We start from the raw sequence: 26,324 nt of genomic DNA, 5'->3' as shown, positions 1-26,324 counted from the left end.
TACGACCTATGCAAGATGATGTAAACTTAGCAGTTACTGGTGTAGTTTGCTGCAGACAAGCCAACTAGAAATGCTGTAACCAGCTCCCTACAGTGTGGTGTATTAAAACATTTTATGTGCAACAATTGTGTTATTCAGCCAACAAGTCATGTATTTTGAGCACAAAATGTAGTGATGTTCTTGAGACAGCTGTAGAAAATTATTCTGTTCATGTTATTTGTTAATGTGCAGTAAAGGGTAAAGCAACAAGAACTTAAAACAGAGGCTTATCTGTTTTGTCTCTGTCAGATAGTGTAAGAGAAGTTTGAAAGCCGGTACAAAAGCAGCTAGCTTGACTTCCTGGCCAGAGTTCACGGTCTAAAACATGACCTGGTCAGGAAGATGATTGAGGGATTAAAGCAACTGTCATACAAGAGGGTGAGAGCTGCAATTCTTCAGCCTGAAGAAAAGAAAGCTCAGGAGGATCTTACCTTGTGTATAAATATGGGGGGTGGGTATAAGAAGGTGGAGCAAGAGTCTTCTCAGTGGGGCCCAGTGACAGGACAAGAGGCTGTGTGCACAAACTGGGATATAGGAAATTCTATTTAAATATAAAACATTTTAAACTCTAAGAGTGGTCAAACACCAAACCAGGTTGCCCAGAGACGTGGTGGAGTTTCTGTCCTTGGAGAAACTCAAAACCTGACTGGATGTGGCCCTTGGACACCTGCTGTAGCTGACCCTGCTTTCAGCAGGGGGCTTGCACTACACCATCTCGAGTCCCTTCCAACCGTAACTACACTAACAGTGATTCTATAATCTGCTACTCAACCTGCTTATTGCATGTGACCACCTCTAGCTTAGACTTTTGTTAATGCAAAAAAACCCCCACTGTCACAGATGGAGGATGACGCACTTCGCTCGTAAAAGAGAAGCAGCAATATGTTTATTGGTATAAAACAGTGGTTTTATTTATTTTATTTATTTAATGGTTTGATAGTAAATGCAACAGTGGTTTAACAAGATTTGATGGCAAGGTACACCTTATTATTTACTGCACAGAAGACAGGTCAGACAAAACTGTCAGGGAGACCCTCCCATTGAGTTGAGGTTCAGAAAGGACCCCCTTGTGCTCTGAACTTCTCAGCAGGCAGTTTAGGTGCACCTGGATCCAGGCTTAGTCTCAGCCTTAATCAACAGTTTATGTCTAAAATATTACATGTGCACAATCAATCCCTTATACCACTTAGCTAAGATTTCGAAGTTCTGTCATGCTATTAATCACTTGCCGATCATCTGTGCAGCCCCAGGGAGTAACCTTGAGGGGCGCCCCTACCCAAGGGGAGATTCTGGCATGCAGCCTGCTGCCATGCAGGAGGGCTCAACGGGCTTTGGGCTGTTCGCTATTTAATGGAGTAAGATAATTGACTAATAGTCATATTTGCATTCTGATTACAGATGTTCGTTTCTTTCAGACTTGGCTTGACTCGGACCTTGACTGGCACTGCTAGGTGGGCGCACTGTTCAAATTAGCCCTTGGCTCCTGTTGTTACTTGTCTCTCTGGAATCCACTTTGAGTCAGATACAGCCATCACAACCGGACACATCCACTTCCAAGACACATCCATTTTGACAGCCTCAGGCAGTTGCTACTTGAGCACTGCCACTGAAACAAAGCTCGGGTGGGGGTGGGGGGAAGGCACACCACCACACCCATGCACTCCTATTTACATTCTGGCTTCTGAAATATGTTAAGCATTTTGTTTAAAAGTTTCCTTCTTACAGTGTTGAGAGATAGGAGTGCCCTCATCAACTGGAGACAGCTTATATGGGTTTGACTTGGATTTTGTGTTAAAAGCTCCTTGGCTTGAAGTGAAGTACTGTTTTAAGAGTAGGAATATAAAATGGCGAGGATGTTTATTTGTAGTGATAGATTGTGCTGTTTGTTTACCACCAAATTCTTGATTGATTATATTACTGGTGTAGTTGCATACAGGATTGCTGAAAGGCTCCACCTTAGAAGCAGCTTTTGTTTCTTGTATTTCAAGGACAAAACCTTAATATATATTGATCAGTTGATGCTTGTCACCTTTAGTTTTTCTTGAATGTTTCTTAAAGTCACCAAAATATCTACAAGTAGTTGTAGTATCAGGCCTATCACACTATTCTCAAATTTCACATCTTAAACCCCAATGTAAACTTCTGAAACTGTTCTTTTCTTGCTGGGACTACAGTGCTACACTCTCCAGTCCTTATTCTTTCCATTAATGCAGTCATGGAAGCAAAGGGGAGAAAGACATGAGGTAAGGCAGGATGACGGGGTTGAAGAGAATAGCTGCCCTCCTAGTTATCTTCCCATCCTGCAGCCCCATGCTCCTAATACGTTCTCACGTCCATGCTTCTACAGAGGCAAGTATCAAACTGAGTGCTTAATTTCTGTTGTCAGTCTGCAGTAAGATTCTAGCTGCATTCTTCCAGCTCCCGAGTTAGCATGTTCTTCTGCACCTTTAGCTGTTACAGCAGCCATCACGGGAAACAGTGGCTGTATCTCCCATCAGTAGGAGTGTGAGCTGAATTAAGCTTTTACACAATATATCTAAGCCAAAAAACTACTGTGAAAACACTGTGAAAAAAACAAATTTTAATCAAATCCATACCACATCAGCAAAACATGAAAACTGAAACACTTTATTTGGACATTGTTCAGCTGAGCAAACATAATACATATTAAAACCTGAGCAGTCACTTCTGGCATGTTTAAGTTCCTCACCAGCCCCTGGGGTCAATGGTCTTGAATGGTTGACAGTTCCGGAGATCTTGCAAACTTGTTGAAACCACTGATTTTGCAGGAGCCCACGTCCAATGCTTAGTATCAAACACAACTTAAACAAGTAGAACTGCATTAATACAGCCATCATTTTCTGGATTGTTTGTTACTTGTGCATATTTCCCTAGAGAGAAAAGGGAATTAAATGTCTACAAAAGCTTGAAGTAGTTCATATAATTAATTAGATTTTTCTATGTTTGCAAGTTCAATCCACAAGTCTCTTAAGTGTAGGGAATTCCTGTTCCAAAATTGAAATGCATTTTGAAATCTGTATCTATCTTCTGCTGAGCTGCAAAACTTAAGTTCTCAAAATAACTTTTTGCAGGTTGCTTTTTATAAATGGACCATTTAGAGTTCTGGGTGAACAAAAAAATAACATCAGAGGTCCTGCTATTGTCTATGTCAACCCCTCTGTTAAAAGAAGTCAGCCTAATCCTACAAAGAAGCTTCTACACAGAACTTCCACTAAAAACATAATACAGTTGTTAATTGTTCACGTGGATAGGTCTTTAGACTTGTAGCATTGCTTAATCTGAGACACAGGCAAACAAACTGAATCTTTGTTCTGAACTTCACCTAATTTGATTTTGAAAGTGTAAACAGAAAGCCTAAGATTAACACGGAAAACTTGCATTTTTAGAGTTGCCCAGTAGTTGCTTCTGCTACAGCCCAAACCTAACATTTAACAATGGATCAATTATGACTATAGGATGTTGTCTTAACAATACCTCAGGCAATGAAGACTGAAAACTTTTAAAAGCAGCTAGCTTAACTACTTACCCCAGATGACTTTGCCCCCTTGTGTCACAAGGCCAAGCTCACTCACGTTCACTTCAATGACAGTACCCTTGGTAATTACACCCAGTGTTGTGTACAAAGGAGAAGAAGGATTCTTCTTTACACCAAGGATAGGTAGGCAAAATGTAGCTTTAAGTTCAGGATGTGTCACATGCGCCTTCTTGAAACGTAAGCCCTGTTGTATAAGGAGTGACAGAATGAGTTAATATTTGCTTTAAGCCCTCATGACTAATCTAGTTTAACACTTTAAGCATTATGTCCTCAGCTTTAGATGTTTTGAGACACTGGGAAAAATGAAACAACTTCGAATACTGAATACTGAATGCCTACTATATAATGCCAGGTTTGCTTAAAAACCTGTTTAGTGGCAAGATAAAGCTTTCCACGCATATATTCAGGACGTCAATTCTTAATACTTGTACAAGAATACTTGTTACCTCAGATGGCTTCTGTTTCATGAAGAAATAAGACATTTATGGTAACACATTTAACAGTGCTACTAGTTTTTAAGACTATGAATTTTTCCTTTTTTCTTGTAAAACAGAAAAACACTTCACATATTGTGAAATATTAAATACCCATCTCTTACAGCACCTTCCATCTAATGACCTGTGCTTCATAAAGGGTACTTTACCATCAAGTACCATAAACTTCTCTGTGTCAATAAAAATCTATCCAAGGCTTCTGTGTAAGACCTAGTAATTGAACTAGTTGAACTAGTAATGAAGTACGATCCAACACACAGCCTGCGTAGTGATTCTGTTGATTCCTGTGAGGAAACAGGAACAGCTATTCACAGAAAAATTACACAGTCTTAGTGAATCTAGTTTTATCTCCTGTGCACTGCCAGGCTGCTAGAGTTCAGGCACTGTTCCTGCAGCTGTGTAAGAACACAGCACAGCACTCCCCTTGCCTACGGTCTGAACTGTGCTGCAAGCTTATTTAACAGGCCAGGAGGAGGGAGTTCATGAGTTCCTACAACAAAGTTGGCTTCTGCAGCTTACAGAATCACAGTAGCTTGAAACAGAAGCCTCCAACTTTAAAACCTATTCGAAGTGCTTTTGCTAGAGACATTCCCATGCTAATTAGACAACTCGTAGCTCTAACTTACTGGCACCATCTCAGTTATGGGTGTAAGAGCAGAGATTTCAACAGAGACTGTGACTGCAGGGGCATCTCCCCACCCTCAAGTTATTAGAAGTTTAGGTTTCTGCAAGGGAACTAAAAGGAATGTTCTGCATCAGTAGTAATCAAGTGCATTATCACAGAAGAAAGTTTCCTCACCACAGAAACTCAAAGTAGTAAGTAAAAATAATCGTTACTTCAATATTCTTCAAGGCTGGAGAACATTACCATTGGTCGAATGAATCGCTCGTATTTAGGAGGCTTCCTCGTAAAGCCATCTCCAACAAAACAAACTTTTGTAACCATTCTCTTCCAGGCCTTCTTCTTTCTCTTTCCTGTACGTATCACTTTTAAAACTTCTGTTTCTCCTTGTGCACGGACCTTTGGCACAGGAACCTCCCATTTCCCCTGGAAGAGGTGAGGAAAAAAAAGTCAGTAATCTTACATGCTGCATTGCTGAATGAAAGGGGACAACCAAAACATAAAGTAAAATTTATGTAGAGTGTAGTGGTAAACATACTTTTTATATAACTCATAGCTACTTATTTTAACTAGCAATTACAAGTTATGAAAATCAAGATATTGCATCTGCTTACTTTGTCCTAGATTACTCAGTTACTCAAGGATTCAGGTTTTACTTAGGCTATAAGACACCTGAGCATCAGCAACACAAAGTGGTCACTGTCACAAGTAATTGTAAGTATCTGAATTTTAATACAATTACTTACGGCTTTTTCTTTTCTTTTCTGCTTGATCATGTTAGAGAGAACCTTAGCCCGGGACTGGCCTTCTCTGTCCAGCAGGTATGCTGGTACAGCTCCTTTAGGTGTTTTTTCATCATTCTTTTTCTTTGTGTTTCTCTTTTCATGCATTTTAATGCTACAAGGAAAGAAAACCAGTATTAAAAGCAGGGGGGAAAAAAAAAAAGAAATGTTCGTGTTTATGTATTTTAACTTAGCTCATGTCTGCTCAAAGTTTTCTTTTAAGAAATATTTGTAAACAAGTACATGCTTATATTTGAGGAATAATCCTAAATAATTTTCAAGGTAAACTAGTAGTTTCACTTAATGTAACAACTGACAGGCTGCACAGCGCATAAAAGCTTGCCAATTCACAACAAGGCAAGAACACAAGACATGCAACTTTCAAGGATTTCTGAATGACTTAAAACAAGTAGCCAAGCACTTTGAGAGATAGAAATTTTCCTCTGACAAAAAACAAACTACTACTCTTCCACGATTTGATGGCAGCATGTACAAATACCAGGAACACATGTGCATAAAAGAGGTTGTGTTTTGTTAATTTTGAGGCTATTTAGGGGGAAATAACTAGTTTGTAGGTCTGTTTAACAAGCCAAATACTTTAACAAGTAGCAGAGGAAAATAACTATCTACACTTGGAAAACAACAAGAACACCACGGTGGATAAAAGAGAATACCATTAACAGCTTTGATTTCAGTTTCTGAACAAGAGATTTTCAGAAAAATGCTTTTGTTTACCTATGCTGCAATTATCCTGGAATACAAGCTTCATGTTCTGCCCAAATACTGCATACGTTACTGTACTGTTCCTATTAACACTGTTGTGAGAATGCCTGCTGCCTCCTGCTACACTAATACATCAGTTGATGTAAAAGACCTAAGTAAATGCATTCATGTTTGTGTCATAACTACATTAGTCACTGCTATTGCTAATTAATGCATTATCTTATGGATGCCTTTTAGGAGCAGAATTATCCACTGAGGAAATCAGAAATGTCTTCGCTGAGGTAAAACCCACACCCTCCTACAACCCGAGTGCTGTTTAGAAGCAGAACTTTTCCAAGTAATGAGTAGCTCTTTGAAACGTCTCATCTCATCCTTCAGCTGTCAGGATGACTGGACGGCGCCACAGAAGCGGCGGGTACTCACGTCTTCTTCATCTGTATCTTCTCAGCATGCCGCTGTTTGTGGTAGAGCTTGGCCTTCAGCCCGATCATCTTCTTGGCTTTCCGGGACCGCTCGTGAGCCTCGCGTCCCTCCTTCTTCCTCCTCTTCTCGTGGTAGTCCAGGCGGTACCCATAGCGCTTGCGGTGGAGCTCGATGTACTCGTTCTGCGGCTGAGGGCACAAGGCAGCGCGGTGAGCGGGCAGCAGCGGCCGAGGCCCGGCGCCGCTGGGACACACGGTAGGGGCCCGACGGGGGCCGCAGCCCGACCGCGGGGCCCCCTCGGCCGCCTTCACCCCCTTCCCCGTCCGCCACCGCCCCCATGCCACCCCGCCACCCCGGCCCTTACCATGGCGGAGGCCCCGCGGCGTCTCCCCACGCTCCACCGACGCCTCCACGCAGCCGCCTCCTCCTCGGCGAAAAGGGCGGGCCGCCCGAGAAGCGGCCCCGGCTGGAAACGCTCCCCCGCGGCACTTTGTTTCCTGCCGGCGAGGGGGCGACGGTCCGCGTCCCCCAAGGGCGGCTGTTCCGACTTGGCGGGGCCGCGAAGAGCGGAAAAACGCAGGGGGAAAGATCGAAGGAGAGGGTCTTGTCTTGCCGCCTGGGTCTGTCAGGTGGGGGCGGGAAGGCGGAACGGGGGGAGGGCGGCTAGGTGCGGGGGCTGGGGGGGAAGGGAAAAAGGAGCGCGCCTTCCGGCGGCATGGTGGCCGTCGCGGCCGGCGCCCGGTCTGGGCCCAAAGCGACCGCCCAAGCGTGGTCGCGTTAAAACTCTTCATCCGGAGGCAGAAGGTAACGCGGGCGCCGGCGGTGTAACGTGCCGGCGGCTCGCAGCACGGCAGGGAGGGCAGCGCCGGTTTGCGGAGCGGCCGCCGAGGCGGCGGCGGGGCTCGTCGGCTCGTCAGGGGCAGCGTGAGGGCGCCGCTCCCGCCCGCTCGGCGCGGCGGCGGGGGCCGGAGCGCGGCCTGCACGCAGGCGCCTTCCTTCGCCGCGAAACTGCCGCGGAGCGTAAGGTCGCTAGAGCTGGACATCGCCTCCGTAAAAAAAGCGCAGCCGGCTAGGATTATTCCTGAAACTTTCGCACTTGGCCTCTGTGTCGCAGTGGTTTTGGCAGCGCTTGAAAGCGCATAGTATTTAATATTTTGTGTTGTTTCTATCCCAAATACGTGCTTCTCCCTGCCCCCTTTCCTCCTCCAAAATCGGGAGACCTGTTTATGCTCCAGTGATTGGTAATCGATACCCTGGAGCTCATCTGAGCGCGAGTGTAAACTCCGATGGTGAATTTGCAGCTTTATTGTTCACAGATTTCTTTGAGAAATATATTTAGTGTTTGTGGGCATGCATTAAGCGGCATTTTTAGGGCTTAATAACATTTTTTACAGATCTGACACCGATTTAACCTGCAAAGCAGCAATGTGAAGAATAGTAACCTGATCTAACTTGAAAAATAGCAAAGTTTCATGACTTGTTTATGACCGGTAGCTATATTACTTCCATGTAAATGTTTTGTACAATGTTTCCTTACCTGTCTTGGCAGGGAACAGATTTAGGTACAGGAGTCAGAATGTTGAGGTTTGTGAGGAAATTTTCGGTGAACGCATTCAAGTCATCAAGTCTGTGCAATGAGGTAAACTCTTTCCTCAAATTTTGATACTGCCACTGTGAGCAAAAGAAGTAGTTTGGTTACTCAGAGTAAACACACTTTTGTTGGTTTTGGTTTACAATTCAGTAATCTGAACTGAAGATATAATTTCATGTTGGAACTGGACTTCACATAGTCAGAATTTGAAAGTTGGATTTGTAATTTTTCTGTAAACCTTTTTTAGTGTTCTGCGATTCTAATTACCTAACACTTGTCATTGTTAAAGTTATATTATTGACACAAATCACTGGACTTATTTAAAATATTTTGGCTACTGACAGCATGTTTTGGTGCCATCACAGATTTTTACTGGACTTCCCAAATAACATTGGGATTGGACTTGATTTAAACCACGGTGCTACCAACTTCATGCTTCTTGTTTCCAAATTGCTGGTATTTTGAGCTTATATAAATACCCAACAACAGTATCCGTTCCCGTAGATATTTTTTTCAGTTTAGTTTTTTACAGCTGGCAAAAATGTAGCTACGAAGTAATTATTTATAGTGATAAGTATTCTGTATGGGTTTGTGTTTTTTTTCCTTTTAAGCGTGTGTGTTTCAGCAAGACAAAAATGAGACTCGTAAGCGTAACATGGCAAGACTGCAGTCTAAGAAAGTACAGTTCTCCACCAGGTATAAGTTTATTTTTGTAATAGTAAAGATTACTCTAAAAATGAGTGAGAATACTTTCTAAATTGTGTTTTATTGTTTATCTTTTGGTCATTATTTATAGAATTTGGTGTCTGAAGCACAAACAGAACAGTTAAAAGGTTCAGGGACTGGAAAGAGGTGTTTCGTATTGCTGCTCTTTTCTCAGTAGATGTATGGTATAAAGCCTTTAGAAAATAAGAGAAAGAAAAGATACAGATGTATAAGAAGTCAGGTGAGTTGTGAAGCGTGCTAGAATTGTCACATCCCACCTGCAGGCAGGGGAGAGTGACTCAGAAGCTAGAGCTAAAGAGGGAGGGAGATCACCAGTCCTGGATCCAGCCCCAGACCTGCCAACAGGGGTGTTCAGTGTGGAGAGCACCCCAGAGGCTTGCACATGCCCCTATTTATTGGCCTTAGTTCCAGGACTTCTGGAACCTTCTCTTGCTCCAGTTGCAGGAGTGGCTGAGACACCAGTCAGCCAAGGGAAGCGATACCTTCTCTGGGGGCGTTGCCAGGGCTTACTGAATTATGGTTAGTTTCATAAAAATTTAGCTTGGCAGCTTATTTTACAACTAAACAGGGTATGAGAAAGGAAATATCTTTCAGGAAAATACGCATTTAAAACTCCTCAGTACCATGTTTTCTTAACTTAGGTCAGTTTGCATTTTGTCCCTGAGAGTTATGCTGTCTTAGCTTCAGTGTTTAAAGAAGAAATGACTTTTGAAATTTGTTACCTAATAGCTGGTTCAGGTGAAAGTCATCATCAGAATTGTCTTGAACTGTGGCATGTTTTGTTATTGCTCCTGCACAGTAAGATTTTGCTGTGCTGCTGATGCTTTTCTGTGTTGGCTTTTCCCTATTGTTTATAAATTACAGCTGTTCTGGAGAATTTATCTTTATCTGAGAGAGAGTGAAATTTATTGAAAATGAACGTGTACATATCTGTAGATGTACATATCTGAGGTGTTAAAAATTACAGATTGTCATGAGTTGTGGTTCTAAATCGTTTTTTTTCTGTAATTGTCTGAAATATATTTAGTTTTGTTAAAATCTATAATTTCTACATTTGGATCAGTCTTACAGATTGTTGTGTTGTTTTGTTTTGTTTGTCTCCAGGAGATATTAAGTCTCTACATTCTGTCATTAATCCTCATATATCCAGGTATGTCATGCTAGCTTATTTTTTGGATGTAACTGGCAGTCAAAGGAACTGATGTGATAAAAAGTCAGGGGTTGCGTGCCCATTATGTGCATAGGTCATGTGCATGTTCTAAATTAAAATTAGTACTTCCTTACTTTTAGCCTTCTGACATTTCAATATGTAAGAGTTTTGGTGTCAGAGAAGTCTTGGACTGTCTCTTGTTTACCTCATCAAAACTTCAAGACTTCACAATTTCAATACTAATGTGCTTCAGTATCAGAAGGTATACTGTATATGCAACAGAGGGAAAATGTTATTCATCTGGTATGCTATTCTCAGTCAGTAGTAATTGTTTATACAAATAACAGTATCAATGAATAAAAAAAAATCGCAGTAAAAGCAATGTTTTCACTTCATGCAGAATCCGAAACATTGGCATTATGGCCCACATTGATGCAGGGAAAACTACGACAACAGAGAGAATGCTGTATTATTCTGGATACATAAGAACACTTGGAGGTTAGGAGTATTTTTTGTATTTCAGTAGCTTTGAGAGATTTAATAGTATGCAGTAACATGCATCGCAGTTAGAGGTTGCTACACTTAGCGTAAAGCCAGCTGTTCCAAAGTTGTGCTCTGTAAAATTTCATTTTAATGCACGTTCCATTATGTTCTAAGGCATTTGTATTTTGAGAGGTCATAGGTTCATATATTTCTTTTAGTTTCAGTGCATTATGTTTTGTTTAACACTTAATTAGAGTATCTCCATGTTTTCGTTGCTACTTATTGGCCTTTCTGGTAAAGCTGTTCCTTCAGTTCTTTCCTAACCTGTAAAGAAACCAGATTAACAAAAAGTCACCATTCTTTTGAAAGCCATAGCACATGAAGAATTCCTTGATTCGACAACTCTCACAAACTTCGTCAAGGTTGAAGGGGTCACAGCAGCCTCCGCTTGTGCTACTTCTTGACTTTTGAATTTAATTTCCTGTTCTCTACTGTGTATGAGAATGGTAGATGATGTTAGGCTTGTGGAGTGGTTGAACTTGGTGGCCTGCTTGTTTAAAAATTTGTAACTGCTTCTCTTTTTAATGAAAATAAGAAAAAACAGAAGTAAAACTCAACATCTTAATTGTTTGGGGGGTTTTTTGACTTCAGTTTAGTTTTAACTTAATTACCTTTTAATTACTAAATTTTAAAATGTCAGTCACGTTGATACAGTAAGTGGAGCCATGTTATTTAAAACTGTAGTTTGTTCGTGATTTTGGTCTTTGCTTTGGTTTTTAAGTTTCTTGTGGTGTTAGTTATGATTAAGAACAACAAAAATGTTGTTAGAATTGCTTGTCTTTGACTTACAGAGCATCTGTTCCCTGGAAAGGGAGCCTGGGTAAATTGGCTGACATTACAATTTTCTGAAAAAGACTAGTTTCATAGCTTATATAAAAGGGACAGTGTTTCCAAATCTCTCTCAGTGTCTGTATTCCAAGACAATTTCAGCTTTTGAATAATTTAGGTACGTAACTGTAGTCCTGCCTCCTGTTCACAGATGTTGATGATGGGGACACAGTGACAGATTTTATGGTACAAGAGCGAGAACGTGGTATTACCATTCAGTCTGCTGCTGTTACATTTGACTGGAAGGACTACAGAATCAATCTGATTGACACCCCAGGTACTACACTTTAGCAGTACTCATATTATTAGAGGAGAGTAGATGAGGTGGGATGTCGTAGAATGTCGTAGCGCAATATTTAATTGGTTTAATTGCATCAGTGAAAAGGCCTATACTGAGCTCTGTTCAGCTTTGTTTTCTGGTGCCTAATCTAGTTTGTTTAAAGTGAACTCAGACATTTCCACACTAAATTGCTCTCAGCTCTGGGATTGCAGTGTAACAGTCTTCTGTGTTTAAAGGACTGATGGGTGTTATTTCTCTGCAGGTAAAGACAGGGCTGTTTTGACATGATTTAAAAAAAAATTGTAATGTAAAACTTAAAAATGTAAAACTGTTAATGTTGCCTGTTTGAATTATGATGGTGTAAAAGGAAGATTGTTTTTTAGGTCATGTGGACTTTACAGTGGAAGTTGAGCGTTGCTTGAGAGTCCTGGATGGAGCAGTAGCGGTGTTTGATGCTTCAGCTGGTGTTGAGGTAAAAATAACTGGTAGATATTTATTTTTTTGTGTGTAATGACTTAAATCAGACCAAAATAATAATAATGATAGCACAGAGATGTTGCTCAGTATTATCTCTTTTGATGCTTTGATCAAAATTCAGCTTCAAGAAGCTGAGCATTTAATTCCAAGTTCTGTACTGTACAGGGATATCCGTGGTAATAAGGGGCAAATAGGTGGGATTCCCATTAAAGTCTGGTGTTTTTTTGTTTTGTTGCTGTCCTTTATACACATTGATTAAGCTGAATGCCTCTGGCTACCTGTACCAATGGAAAGAAATATCTGTTCATTTCTCATTTTCAGATTTCATGTAGAAAATGAGTAAATTTGAGCCAGAATTTCTCCCTCCCCAACAGCCTATTTAACATGCTCTTTGGGGCATAGTGCAGAAAAGGTGGAATTTGACTTCGTAGCATGGGATGGTTTAATGTTCAATCCTGTAGAAAAGTTACATGTTGTGAAATCGTGGTGTTCTATGGGACATCCCTTTTTCCTAGATGAGGCATGAGAGAATGCTTGATCAGTGTGAGTCACATTATTTAACTTAGAATTCAGGTGCCGTCATATATAAACCTGAACCTGAACTGAGTAACAGCCCACCACACCCAAGAACAAAACAACTAGATCTGCTTGTGTTTTTGCTAAAACTGTGTAGGAAATTCTTGCATTATTTCCATATGTTGATAAGAGACTGTTTCTGAATCGGAACTGATTTTCATATGTACCTGTTTTAACTTTCAAATAACAATGCATATCATAAGTGGCTCAGCAGTACACAGATTACTAGCAAAACCACAGTAGTTTTTAGAGTTGTACATGTAGCCACAGAAATGCTTGCCTGGTACACTTAAGTAGCTTGTCAATAAAGTCTGAGGTCTCTACATGACTGAGTTTTTTCTGTATATATCCCCTGTAATGCTTAGTTTCTCTCCCGTGTTCCTTTGACCGTATACCTGTCTGCCCTTAGTGAAGGAGGAGGAATGATGGCAGGTGAGATGTAAGATGAGACAAAGCTGCATGTGAAGTTCACGATGGGATTGTCACAACACACCCAGCACAGTTCCTTTCTGTCCTCTGAACCCAGTACCTCAGCGGTATTGGGGACTGTATAGTTCAGCTGTTGGCACTAGTGTTTCCATTTTGTCTTTTGCCTTAGGCCCAAACTCTGACAGTGTGGAGACAAGCGGACAAACATCAGATACCACGAATTTGCTTTTTGAACAAGATGGACAAAACCAGGGCAAGGTATTTTGTTATTGTAATCATTAATAAAAACTTTGTAATGGAATGTATCTAATAAGTTTTGCTGTTGAGTGTAGACAAGCCAGTTATGTTAATACTTATTATATACATCTTTGGTTATGCATATGTGTATTTTTGTGTAATTGTAGGAGTAATTTTTGCAGTAAATAAGGAATGGTAAACCTATTATGCCATTAAGTTTTTGTAACTTAGTATCTGTTTTTTGTATATAGTTTTACATATGCTGTTGAAAGTATCGAACAAAAGTTGAAGACGAAACCTTTGCTTTTACAGGTAAGCCTAGAAATTAAATGTTTATTTGCTTTCTTTTGAATGGAATTCCTTTCGTCATTTTTTGGAGCTATCTAAAATCAGCACTCTGTTTGCAGTTGCCCATTGGGGAAGCCAAGACCTTCAGAGGACTGGTTGATGTTGTGACTAAGGAACAAATAGTTTGGAAATCTACTTCTGATTTGGATGATGGAAAAAATTTTGAGCGAAAGTTGCTGCTGAAGGCTGATGATCCCAACCTATTCCAAGAAGTCCATGATGCCAGAAATACCTTAATAGAACAAGTAAAGTTCTAAAGTAAATATATAATATATTTAACACTGTTTTTTAGAACTGTAAAAAGGGGACCTCTGAAAGGGACCTCTGGAGGTGTCTGGTGCAGTGACCTGCTCAAAGCAGAGCTGACTTCAGCATTAGGTCAGGTTGCTCAGGCCTTGTTCCCTTGAGTTTTCAAGTCTTTAAGGTTGATGGTTACAATCTGTCTAGGCAGCCTGTCCCAGTGCTTGATTATCTTTGTAGCGAAACATACTTCTTTTTGTTCAAAGGGAATTTACCGGGTTGCAACCTGCAGCAGTGGTACTTTGTCTTTCCTTGTGTACCTCTGAGAAGAATCTGGCACTCTCTGTTGTCCCTGAGGCAGGCCCACCACCACCCCATTTCAAGTAGTAAGAGATGGATTTACATCCTGCCATAGCCTGTCTGAGTTACAGGCCTGTCTCTCTGGCCCTCCAGCTGCACTCCAGCCATCTCAGTGGTTTTCAGTTGGACTTCCTGCACTTTGTCAGTCTCTCTTGTACTGGGGAGCGTAGAAGCAGTGTTTTAGATGCAGCTTCACAAGTGCAGAGTAGAGGGTACTAACCACTTGCCCCAGTCCACTGGCTATACCAGCGGTCCTCAAACTACGGCCCGCAGGCCAGATACGGCCCCCCAGGGTCCTCAGTCTGGCCCCCGGTATTTACAGACCCCCCCTGCCCCCCCCACTCCGCTGGGGGTTGGGGGGGGGGAAACCAAGCAGCCGCCTGTTTAAAAAGTTTGAGGCTCCCTGGCCTATACTGTTCCTGGTGCAGCCCAGTGTGCAGTTAGCCTTCGTCACTGGAAGGGGATGCTGCTGACTCAAGCTCACTTGTCCGGCAAGACCCTCTGGCTGACTTCTGCAGAGCTGTTTGCTAGCCAGTTGATCCCCACTCTGTATCAGCACATGGATTTGTTCTGTCCTAGGTGTGAGATTATGCATTTGTCCTTATCAAACTCATTTCAGATTTTCTTCGCTTCCTTTCCATCTGTCAGATACTTAATGCACCTTGTAAATGCTAATATGTGGTGGCAAAATATGCTGAATATAGAGAATTGGACTCCCTGGCTGTACAATACATGTGTAAAATGGAAAATACTCCCTGCTTTATGAATAGGGAACTGACGAAAGCTAAATTTCACAGTCAGTTGGCTAACTTGGCATCTTGTACTGTTTTAGATGTCAAAAGATATGTGGGGCACTCACACAAGGCCTGGTAGATGTGACTCAGAACCTGCAGGATATCCATACCTTTCTGGAGTGGCAGCTGGAAGCGGGATGGGGTGTTGCAGGCTGGTCAAAGTGGCACTAAATACTGTGTGAGAGGCAGCTGAATCACACCATAAATCTTGTTCCAGATCCATCCAAAAAGTCCATGGGAGAGATGAGGAAAGAACGGTATAAATACTTGTTTAGCATATATTGTCCTACTGAAACTAGGAAAGATAACAGAAACTTGACCTACTTGCTACCAGGTTTTGCGCAGCTGACAGTTTAGAAGGGGTGAAGAATGGAAGGATTAATGGAAGTAAAATAATAATTTGCCTGTTGAATGTACAGATGTACATTCAAAGGTACAGAACATTTGAAATAGTTTGTCCTGAGTGTTTTTCTTCTCCCTTCACTGGCATTTTAAGGTCCCACATTATTTTGTGTAATTGACATGATGATACTGGAAGATTTGGTTATACTTGAGAGACTAAGCAAGTCCTCTCTCCAAGTAAAAAGTTTTCCTTATTACATTCAGTTTGCTTATATACAGCTTAAAAGTGTTGTAGTGATTACATTTGAATGCATGATTTTATAAGCAAAAATGTGGGAGGTTAACAACTGTGTCTATCTCAGATATCAATCCATTTTGCTGAAAGGGCTGCCCTCCATACAACTTTGAATAACACTATGATTCCTTTAAAATATCAGAATCAGATATCCATTTTATATTGCTCTGAGTTCAAGTAAAACCCATAAACAATGTTTTTTCAAAATTTCCTGGTTTTAAGAGGCTGAGTAGTAACACTCCCATTTATCTTCAGAAATGTATTGTCAGACAGAAGGGTTTGTAAGAACAATGTTGGTTTTTTTTTCTTTGGTTTCTGGTCCTTTTCTGAAGCAGGAAGAGGTGGACCAGTAGTGTGATAATTGAAATAACCTTGTGTTTGTGAAGTATTTTCTTATATGCTTTCTAGACTATGGACACTTCTTATCAGAAACACTGTAAAATTTAGTAGTTCGAATACTGGCCATCTTGAACACTTTGCTTTCACTTAAATAAATGAAAGCTGTCCTTTCTCATGTTGTAACTATCAGCTTGATTAGACTTCTAATTGTTTTATCAGCAATTCATTTCGGCATGTCGTCGGTTGTTGTAGCCACTAGAGGGGCAAAATGCCTTGCTGCACGTAGGGTGTCCCGAGTCTGTGACAGTGCAAGAGTGTATATGAAACGAGGTTTAAAGAATAGTTATTTGTCAAGCTAAGTGGTACAGCTCGAAAACCAGATCAGCTCTTGGACCTACAAGCCTTTGACGTGAAGAAGGTCAAAATGCCCTGAAGGCTTGTCTGGTTTTTCCAGCTCTATATTTGTTGTTTCATAAAGATTACTTGCTGCATACTTTAGACTTCGCCTTGTTTGCACATCTGAAATACACTCAGTTATACCCTTCATGGCTGTCACTGTATGACTGCAGGTTTTTTCAGTCTCGAGGAGAAGTACAAGCTCTCCCACTGATGTTTTACCTGACAGCAGCTTTATAAGTTGATTTGTTTCCTGCCCCTGTCCCCCATCCTTCCTTGAAACCTTCATTTCCATAATTTTCCATGGTATGGGTTTATGATCTGATGTCTTTAAAGGCTTTGTTCCTGCTCTGTTTAGCTATATATCCTAAATAATTAAGATTTGTGACTTGTCTGTGAAACTGCCATATGCCAAATAATAAAGAACTATTCTGTTGAAGGTTGCAGATCTGGATGATGAATTTGCTGAACTGGTTCTAGGAGAATATAGTGAAAATTTAGACTTAATACCAGCTGACAAGGTATTTTTTAAATTTCATTATTTATAAACAAGTTCTTGCAAGTTCTTATTCTCAGGGCTGCATTTTTCTTCCTTTTGGCACATGCAGATGATGATTTTGCGGATGTGTATTTTTTTATTTTAAAAAAATCACACTAGCTTTTGTAGTGAATTTACAGTACTGTGAATTTAGGACAAAGTATATTCAAGCTTTAGTATGAATTTTATGTGATAATGGGCTAACTATGATTCTCAGACATGCTAGGCATGAGTAAAAGTAGGGTACCTTTGTTCAGGAAGGTGGTTGGTGGTTTGTTGTTTTTTGTTTTGTTGTTTGGGGGTTTTTTAAGTTAGGCTGCTGCAGAAGAGTTTATGGAAAGGTGAATGAAATTTCCAGATAGACTTAGTGCAGTTTGTGTACAAGCTGCTGATTCTTCTTAACAGAAGTAGCATCTCAACTGCTATGAATTGGTTGGATCTTCAGGCACTGCATGTTGAAAATGGGGAGATACAACATTCTGAATTAAAAGGACTGTCAGAAAAACAAGAACAGGTGCAGATCTGCATGAAATGTTTAGAAATCTTAAAAGCAGTGATTTAGCATCTAAACATTTGGATTTATGGTTTGGAGCTCATGAAAAGCAGTGAAAGCAGTTTGAATGAGTGAAGTTACAGTTGTAAATGTACTTTTTAACTTTTGGGGATTTGTTAGCAATATCTGATCGCTGCAATGCAATTTAAGGCCAAATTGTAGTTCACATGTTAACAGAAGATAATTCCTTTTTGCAGTTACAGTCTGCTATCCGCAGAGTCACGCTAGCTCAGAAAGCAGTACCTGTACTCTGTGGTAGTGCACTGAAGAACAAAGGAGTGCAGCCATTACTGGATGCTGTTACTATGTACTTGCCTGCACCTAATGAGCGTTCATATGACTTTCTGTAAGTACAGGGAGAAAAGGAGGGTCAGGAAAAATAAGTTGGAAAGCATAAAAGGAGAAAATGAAAAATATTAACAAAGCATTCACATCTTTAAAGATGTTTACTGGTTTTAGGTATTAAATACCAATAGAGATGTGTGAACATGAAAATACACTTGGACTACTGAACCTGCTTTGGTCAGTGCTACTGGAATTGTATGCATTTATCTCCAGTTGTCGAAGTTGCATATTAGTTTTCTAAAATCTATTTTTAATCTGAGGATATTGCCATTTTACAAAATTGGGGTTTAGGGATCATCTTTAGTATTGGACGAGTCACATGATATCTTATATGTCCTACTGGAGCTGAAACTGGTTAGGTTAATATTTTTTAGTATGAATTATTTTTAAAAATCTGTCTCTATTAATATTACAATAACAAACATATCACTTCTTAAATGAGCGGAAATTTAGGTAAATGTAAGTTTGAGTGGACTAATCATACAAGAATGCTTTTTGTTGTACTTTTTATTTTGCAGACAGTGGTACAAGGATGACCTGTGTGCCCTAGCGTTTAAAGTTCTCCATGATAAATGCCGTGGACCACTAGTTTTCATTCGGATTTACTCAGGTTCACTAAAACCTCAGTCAGCTGTATATAACATTAACAAAAATTGCACGTGAGTAAGTTAGGGGTGTGGTTTAGTGTAGCATTGGAATGTCTGTTAAAGTCCCGATTAATACAAGAATTTCTTTTTCAGGGAGAGAATGAGCCGGCTGCTGCTGCCTTTTGCTGATCAGCAGGTTGAAATACCATCACTAATGCCTGGCAACATTGCCCTTGCTGTTGGGTTAAAACAGGTAATGCAAAATACTAATTCTGTAAGAATCATAGAATCATTTAGGTTGGAAAAGACCTTTAAGGTCATCAAGTCCAACTGTTTACCCAGGGCTGCCAAGTTCTCCACTAAACCATGTCCCTAAGCACCACATCTACATGTCTTTGAAATACCTCCAGGGATGGTGACTCAGCCACTTTCCTGGGCAGCCTGTTCCAATGCTTGACAACCCCTTCGGTGAAGAACTTTTTGCTAATATCCAATCTAAACCTCCCCTGGTGCAACTTGAAAGGGAGCTTGTTCAACTAGTGTGTTTGCTACTTCTATGGTATTGTATCTCAGATGTGGTTTTGATTATTGTAATATATATGTAAACTTGCTTTATTTGAAGTACATGTACGTGTACTTCCCTCTAAAATGAGGTACTACAATGTACAAATGTCAGTAATTGATGTGGGAGATGTAGTGCTGATTATGTGGAAAGAACTGAAAACTGAAGGTGTATTTCAGTAGGGTTCTGAGCTTCTATCAATATTGTAACACTTAAAATACAATGCAGTGGCATGGAGACACCTCCTGTGGGAAAGGACAGTGATATTCCAAATAAGTTACCTGAAAGCAACAGTTTAATTCAGTTCAAATAAGTTCATTTCATGCTTGCTTCTTTTAGTTTGCTCCTTCGGTGTTTTATTGTGTGAGCAGGCTGCATAATCTCATTTGCATAGATTTTCTAAAATGTAAACAACTTTGGCATGCATAAACATAAATTTTCATTTACCAATACCGTTCTTTGTGGCTTTATATCTTGACTGGTAAGTTAAGATTTAAAATGCAGTGAACTGGACAAAGAAATGTTATTTTAAATCTGAGCGCAGGTTTTCCTCTTTTCAGGTAATTTTAGTTATTTGAAGAGAGAAGTTACAGTAGGTGGCTTTTTTACTTTTTTAATAAATATTTTAATTATTATTATTTATTTTATTTATATATTTACATGTATTAGTATATTTATTTTTTATATAATTATTTATTTATAACTAAGGAGTTTAGCACAAGTGGTTTTGAGGAAGAGAAATGGCCAGGGTTTGTGGTTCTGGGTTTTTCTATTTGGTTTGGGGATTTTTCTTCCATATACCATCCTCTCTTCTGTGTCTCCTGGGTCACTGGGTGTTGATCTATAGAGTGCCACTGGAGATACCATAGTGTCGTCAAAGGCTTCAGCAGCAGCTGCAGCACGCCAAGCTGGAAGGGATGCTGGGGGAGAGAAGAGGTCTAGCAGTGACATAGAGAGCCTTCTGCTGGCAGGTGTTGAGATCCCTGACCCAGTCTTCTTCTGCACAATTGAACCTCCTTCAGTGGCCAAACAACAAGGTACAACGTAACTACTGAAGAATATGATTAACGTATTTGCAAAAGAGGTATTCAAGCATTACCATGTTCTCATGTGTAAGGAACAATGCTTGTCCCCAATCCATACACACCTGGTTGACATGAGTGACTTGCACAAATCTTATCAATCAGTGATCTACTAAGGGCCTTTTTGGCGTTTTGCAAAGAAGATACATTTTAGGTTGTGGTTGTCAATATTATTTGCTATTACTATGTCAAGCAGTACTAGTACTAGAACTTTTTCTAATTTTTGAATCTAAAAAAGTAGTAGTTCCTCATTTTTAGAGAAGAGATGGAGGCACTTCCGTTTCCTCCTGTCATGCCTAGTTTTGTTGCAGACTCGCTGGTGTGCTGTACATAGTGTTCCGAGTGCAAATAACCTTGAAATGTGGTTTTGGGTTTGGTTTTTTTTTCAGTTGGCACTCACAGTTTTACTTTATGGTGTAGAAGTCTTCACTTACCAAGACTTCTGTGTGTCTGGTTATGGTTCACCTGTGCAGCGTGACTTGTAATCTTACTGCCTTTCCCAAGAATCTGTACCAGAGAACTTGGTTATTTGACTCTTTTTGGAAATACATACTTCAAACTCTCTATCATCATTCCAACAAAACTGAGCTTGGTTGAGTGTGAAGAGGAGGAGTGATAAGTACCAGTGTAGATGATGGAATGGAACAAGGTAGAATGCGGATTTGGAGCAACATGTCTGCAGGCTGAGGCACTGGGTTGTAAGGTGTTCCTGTTCTGGGGGAATCTGGATGTTTAGTTTTGGGGGGGTGGGCGTGGTGTCTGGGTGGGTTTTTCGCCGAAGAGTGTAAGATAAATGCAGCCTCAGCTGTGAGTTTATCATTCTGTACCTCCTTTCCTCAGCAGTTAAGATAATGGGGAATCACAAAAAATAATTTGCATTTGAACCTTTTCATGTGTCATGGTTTGACCCCAGCTGGCAACTAAGTACAAAACAGCTGCTTGCTCACTCTGCTCACCCACAGTGGGATGGGGAGGAGAATCAGAAAGAAAAGGTAAAACCCATGGGTTGAGATAAGAACGGTTTAATAATTCAAGTAAAACAATTTAATAATAATAAATAATGAAAGAAAGGCAACAAAAAGAGAGAAAGAAAACCCAAGGCAGACAAGTGATGCACAATACAATTGCTCACCGCCTGCTGACCGGTGCCCAGCCAGTCCCTGAGCAGCGATTGGCAGCCCCTGGCCAACTCCCCCAGTTTATATATTGAGGATGACATTCTATGGTATGGAATATCCCTTTGGCTAGTTCAGGTCAGTTCTGAAAAGTCCCTGACTTAGGGTAAACTGCTTAGAAGCTATTAAAACATCAGTGTGTTACTGACAGTATTCTCATACTAAATTCAAAACAGAGCATTGTCCCAGCTACTGAGAAGAAGTCTATCCCAGCTGAAACCAGGACACATGTTGGAGTAATCAAATATTTAAGCAAGTCATACAAGAGTTAGTTGAAAATTTTTCTTACTACTTTTTACTGACTTGAAGCATTTATTGGTTATGTTCTGTCTTCATACAACTACAAAATATCACTCTGAAAATAATATTTTTAGTAAGTTAAAGCGCTCTGTAGCATGCGGTATTTTTTTTTGAGAATTGAAGATGCAAGTTGCTTGTGATTTGAGTTGACTTTGCCAAAATCTGTGCTTCTCTGAGGCCCTTTTGATTCCTTCTGAGAATCTGACCTTATGAGGAAAGTGATGTTTAGACATTCCTTGTGATCCTCAGGTTACTGAATTCTCTTGTTTGATACTTACGTGCAGACTTGGATAACGCATTGAGCTGCCTTCAGCGTGAAGATCCAAGTTTAAAAGTGAAGATAGATCCTGACACAGGACAAGTAAGATGAATCTTCCACTGCTCACCTTATAACCAAGCTTTATTTTAAAACTGTCAAGACCACCTTTCAGTTAGTTCATTTGTATACTGAGCTTTTCTTACATTAAAAGGACTCTAAATGTTTGTGTCATATACGTACAAAGTTCTGTGTATCAAACTAAAATAGAGTCTTGTGCACTTGTGCTTTACAAGTAGAGGCAATCATCCTGTGCTCTGCATGTTTTTGACAGTTCTGTATTTAAAAAAGTTTGAATCAGTCTTAAAGATAATGTAAGATGACATTTTTTTATAGTGGTCTCTGTACTGGTAATTACCCTCTCATTTCTGTGGTGTTTATGTCAGGTGACCTAAAGCAGTCTAGGCTCCTTAAAATTTGAAATATTTCTAAGAGACTATTAAGAGCATGAAAGTCCTTGTTTAAACAGTTTGTGTTAAAACCTGAGTTTTGCATGTTTTTCCTTTTCTCTCTTAACTCTCTTCTTACTAGACTATTCTTTGTGGCATGGGAGAACTACACATAGAGATCATTCATGACCGAATCAAACGTGAATATGGAATTGAGACTTATTTGGGACCTCTTCAGATAGCATACAGAGAAACCATCCTAAATGCTGCCCAAGCTACAGGTAAAATGGGTGAATGGAAAAAACATCTTGTTTCTGGTTTTGTAGCTTGATTTACTTTAAAGGATCTTATGAGGAACTTTTCAGATGAATTTTACGAGTAAGTTTTTTTCACAGATGGTTGTTTTGCCTTTTTTTTCCCTCTGCAGATACATTGGACAAAACAGTAGGAGATAAACGACACTTTGTAACTGCTGAGTTAGAGGTGAGGCCCAGGTTGGGGGAGAAAGCAATGACAAAACCTGTCATCAAGTATGCTGCAAGTGTCATTGAAGTACTACCCAAAGAACTCCAAGGAGCTATAGAAAATGGAGTCATGAATTCATGCATTCAAGGTAAAGAAAGTGTTACGACAGCTATACTGGTCTAACATTTCTGTAAAAAGCAATTTAGTATGTTTCTAGGAGGAAAAACTCCTGGGCAGCTTGAAAACTAGAAGATAGTACATATTAACATTAGATGCAAAGGAAAATTCTAAAATTTCCTTAACTACAAATTTGCCAAATGCTCCTTTCTCTGTGCCAGGAATGGAAGTCAGCATGCCTTTGGTTTTAAGGTTTTCTTCTCATTCAACAGTGAGCTTGGGGTTCTTTTGGTTTGCTTTTTAATCTAGTATAAGAGATGAGGCGTTTGCTTGATGACATCATGTAAACTGCGGTGATGTAAGAGAAATGGATTGGGAAGCCAACATGTGCATACCACTTCTGTTAGAGTCACTGACGTTTTTATTTTCAAATACGTTAAATCCATTAAAGTAGACAATAAAAAGCCTTACCTAACTGCAAAGTGTGGGATTTCTAGAGAATTTAAAGTGATTAAAAATATTTAATAACTTGTGGCCAAAGAAAAATTTTGCCCTTACAACAAAATTAACAGGTAATGGACTGATAAATGAGAATTACTCTAGAAGAAGCATGAGGTGTTTTTTCCATGTTGCTTTGTTAAGTTTGAAGGCATCTCTTGTCTCTGGCTGTGGAGTGAGTGTTGACTGTGTGTTTTATCCATGCTCCTTGAAGAAACTTCAGAATGATGCTGTCTCCAGCCTAAAATTCATGCCACTAAATGCTTTAAATAAATAAATAAAAATTCTAGCCATATAGGATGTGTTTTTCCTCAGATGTGGTTCAGGTGTCCCATCTGATCTAATACAGTTTTTGGTCTGGCTGAAAGTCCTGCGTTGGAGGGAGATAACCTACCCGGGACACTAGATGTGGTTCATCCCTTGTGGAATAGTTAACCCTGCAGTTCTGGTAGTGGGTTAGTATCAGGTTTTGTGTGGTAACATTGTGTTTAAAAGGAAAATACAAGATATTCTGGCTTCTTGTTAAACAAAAGCTTTCACTGTTTCAGATGAGCTTTGGTTTCAATAGACAAGTTTTACATACTGCAATGTATTAAAAAATAACTTCATTTTTGCGAACGGTGGTATGAATGTGCATACTAGGGAACTTTATCTCTTTCTTTTTTTTTTCCTAGGACCTTTGCTTGGATTCCCAGTGCAGGATATAGATGTGACAGTGCAGTCGCTGACAGTGCATCCTGACACGTCCCACACCATGTTATCAGCCTGTGTCTCCCGCTGCATGCAAAAGGTACAGTGAAACTGTAAGATGCTGAACACAGTAGCATGCTACACTACTGGGAAAATACGTGTGTTATCGATATCTGGAAGTTGTTCTAGTCTGACAGTGTAATGCCCTCGCTGGGGACTTCATAGCTTTTGGAAGTAGAGAATTTGAGAGGCAGTGTTAGCTTGAGTTATGCAAGTACTTATGTCAATTTTCTAACAAAAAAAAAAAAGGTGTGTGTGGGAGTAAACATAACTATCCTTCCTTTCCATGTAGGCTTTGAAAAAAGCTGGTATACAAGTACTGGAGCCTCTGATGAATCTAGAAATCACAGTAAGCGAAGATCATCTCAGTGTAGCACTCGCTGACCTTGCACAGCGGAGAGGCAGTATTCAGGAAATTCAGAGTCGTCAAGATAACAGAGTTGTGGTTGCTGCTGTTCCACTAGCAGAAATGATGGTATGTGATTATCTTACTAATGGTAAAATGCAAATTGATATTTTTTTATATTCTTAAAAATAATCAGGCTTCAGTTCAATTTTCCTGTTGTTGTGGATGGTTGTATGTTTTTTATTGTATTTTGATTACTGAAGGCCTGAAGCAAGTGCCCACAAATCTAGTAGTGTGTGTGCCTGATTCACATTGTTAAATGAGCATGTTTTCAACTGTTAAGTCAGAGGAGTAGTAAACACTATTAAAACAGGTTTTACAGAGAGTAGTTGCTTAAAAAGTATGTTATTAGGCTGACTGATAAATGTATTGCACTCTTAATACAGTAATATTATAAAAACAAACTTACTGTGTTTATCTTTATGTTGCAGTATACTTCTGATGTTCCCCTTCCCCCCTCAACCTAAGCAGCTTTCTGTGCTAACTTAGCTTCCCTTTATCCTAAATTGACTTGTGTTGTCCATTTTGTCCAGGGCTACTCAACCGTTTTGCGTTCTCTAACATCAGGCTCAGCAACCTTCACTTTGGAGCTTGCCAGTTACCAAGCCCTGAATAGCCAAGAGCAAAGCGCACTTCTTCAGAGGAGGATGGGCTTGGTGTGATTTGCTTTACTCTGTAGAACGAAGACGGTATTTTCTGTCCTCCCTATTAAATATTTTCAGGAACCTGCTTATGTACACCAGTGTGTTCTTCTGGGACCAGCTGGTTGTGGCAAAATGCTGAATTTACTGCTGTGAATGAGCAGCTGTATGAGCAGACTGCTTTTAACTGTCCAAGGGAAGGTTAAGAGACACTGTTCTTCTGGCACAAACTTGTAATTGCAAAGCAGCTGAAGCAGAGATGCAACCACAATTTGCTGCTTTGCAAATTCTTACCTTATCATTGTAAATATCTATAAGTGATGCAAATCCTCTCCATAGAAATGAGCATTAATTGGACCTTAATGTGCCATTAGGACTGTTTCTTACTTCAGTAACCAAAGTTTGTGAAGTTTATGTCTATAAATGAAGTAACTACAGTTGTGGTGGTCTGTCTTGATTTTTTTTTTTCTGAATAAAAGAATATGGTTAATAAGCATTTTAAACTGTACAACTGTAAGTATTACTTCCTGTATTGTTAGAAACAAATTTGTACCAGAGTTCAGGCCTGGGTGTAACTTCTGCCTGAGGTCTGTGCAAAAGACAGAAGAAAAGTAGAAGTCTCCCAGAACGGTGAGTTCTACCTACCACCTTGGAGTATGTTGAGGGAGGATTTTTTTGACTTTTTTTTTTATTTAACCTGTAACATTTCTGAATTGCTATGTGTTACAAGTCAGTTCTGATTTGCAATTATCTGATTATGTGCTACAATGACAAATGAAGTGAAAAATTACAAGATATTTGGAAATAAAAAAATAGTTTGCTCTTTATTTAAGTAGCGTCTTAGCTTTATTTTTCCTCAGCTTTAGAAGGTGTAAGGAAACTGGAATTAGTAACCATGGCATCAAGTTTCAGGACTTAACAGTGTAGAATCCCTCTTTCTAATGAAAGCTATTATTTTTACTCCCATTTTTTTTAATTTACTCCTATTGCCCCACCATTTTTACTCCAAC

General features: G+C 39.9%; 2 protein-coding genes across 3 annotated transcripts; one reads left to right on the top strand and one right to left on the bottom strand.

Annotated features, from left to right (window-relative positions):
- Positions 1–2,651: 2,651 nt before the first annotated feature.
- Positions 2,652–7,135, bottom strand: NSA2 (NSA2 ribosome biogenesis factor). Its single transcript, XM_056325550.1, has 6 exons — positions 7,004–7,135; positions 6,640–6,827; positions 5,458–5,608; positions 4,958–5,137; positions 3,587–3,779; positions 2,652–2,930 (listed from the first exon to the last, which is right to left on the bottom strand). The coding sequence occupies exons 1-6, from the start codon at positions 7,004–7,006 to the stop codon at positions 2,863–2,865; spliced, it is 783 nt and encodes a 260-aa protein (XP_056181525.1). The 5' UTR covers positions 7,007–7,135; the 3' UTR covers positions 2,652–2,862.
- Positions 7,136–7,149: 14 nt separating this feature from the next.
- GFM2 (GTP dependent ribosome recycling factor mitochondrial 2) lies at positions 7,150–26,146 on the top strand. Of its 2 annotated transcripts, none has more exons than XM_056325544.1 (21): positions 7,150–7,268; positions 8,189–8,278; positions 8,842–8,926; positions 10,061–10,106; positions 10,507–10,604; positions 11,629–11,754; positions 12,141–12,229; positions 13,409–13,497; positions 13,728–13,788; positions 13,884–14,069; positions 17,031–17,111; positions 17,879–18,027; positions 18,545–18,685; positions 18,767–18,866; positions 20,023–20,212; positions 22,017–22,093; positions 22,580–22,718; positions 22,865–23,050; positions 24,192–24,307; positions 24,560–24,742; positions 25,207–26,146. In XM_056325544.1, the coding sequence occupies exons 2-21, from the start codon at positions 8,216–8,218 to the stop codon at positions 25,333–25,335; spliced, it is 2,334 nt and encodes a 777-aa protein (XP_056181519.1). In that variant the 5' UTR covers positions 7,150–7,268; positions 8,189–8,215; the 3' UTR covers positions 25,336–26,146. The 2 variants fall into 2 exon arrangements, with proteins under 2 accessions (XP_056181519.1, XP_056181518.1); XM_056325543.1 differs by lacking the exon at positions 7,150–7,268 and adding an exon at positions 7,321–7,443.
- The last annotated feature ends 178 nt before the right edge of the window (positions 26,147–26,324 follow it).

The sequence above is a fragment of the Falco biarmicus genome, chromosome Z (assembly GCF_023638135.1).
Source record: "Falco biarmicus isolate bFalBia1 chromosome Z, bFalBia1.pri, whole genome shotgun sequence".
Taxonomy (NCBI): Eukaryota; Metazoa; Chordata; class Aves; order Falconiformes; family Falconidae; genus Falco; species Falco biarmicus.
The sequence above is the reverse complement of the archived record's forward strand: the minus strand, read 5'-3'. Positions and strand labels throughout refer to the sequence as shown.

Excerpts from the sequence above, each read along its gene's own strand:
- NSA2 (XM_056325550.1), bottom strand. Across the intron at positions 3,780-4,957 it reads AGCGATTCATTCGACCAATG|GGCTTACGTTTCAAGAAGGC; the intron begins GTAATGTTCTCC and ends CTTATACAACAG. Across the intron at positions 2,931-3,586 it reads AGGGGGCAAAGTCATCTGGG|GGAAATATGCACAAGTAACA; the intron begins GTAAGTAGTTAA and ends TTTTCTCTCTAG.
- GFM2 (XM_056325544.1), top strand. The coding sequence starts at position 8,216 with ATGTTGAGGTTTGTGAGGAAATTTTCGGTGAACGCATTCAAGTCATCA. Across the intron at positions 10,107-10,506 it reads ATTAATCCTCATATATCCAG|AATCCGAAACATTGGCATTA; the intron begins GTATGTCATGCT and ends CACTTCATGCAG. Across the intron at positions 13,498-13,727 it reads ATGGACAAAACCAGGGCAAG|TTTTACATATGCTGTTGAAA; the intron begins GTATTTTGTTAT and ends TTTTGTATATAG.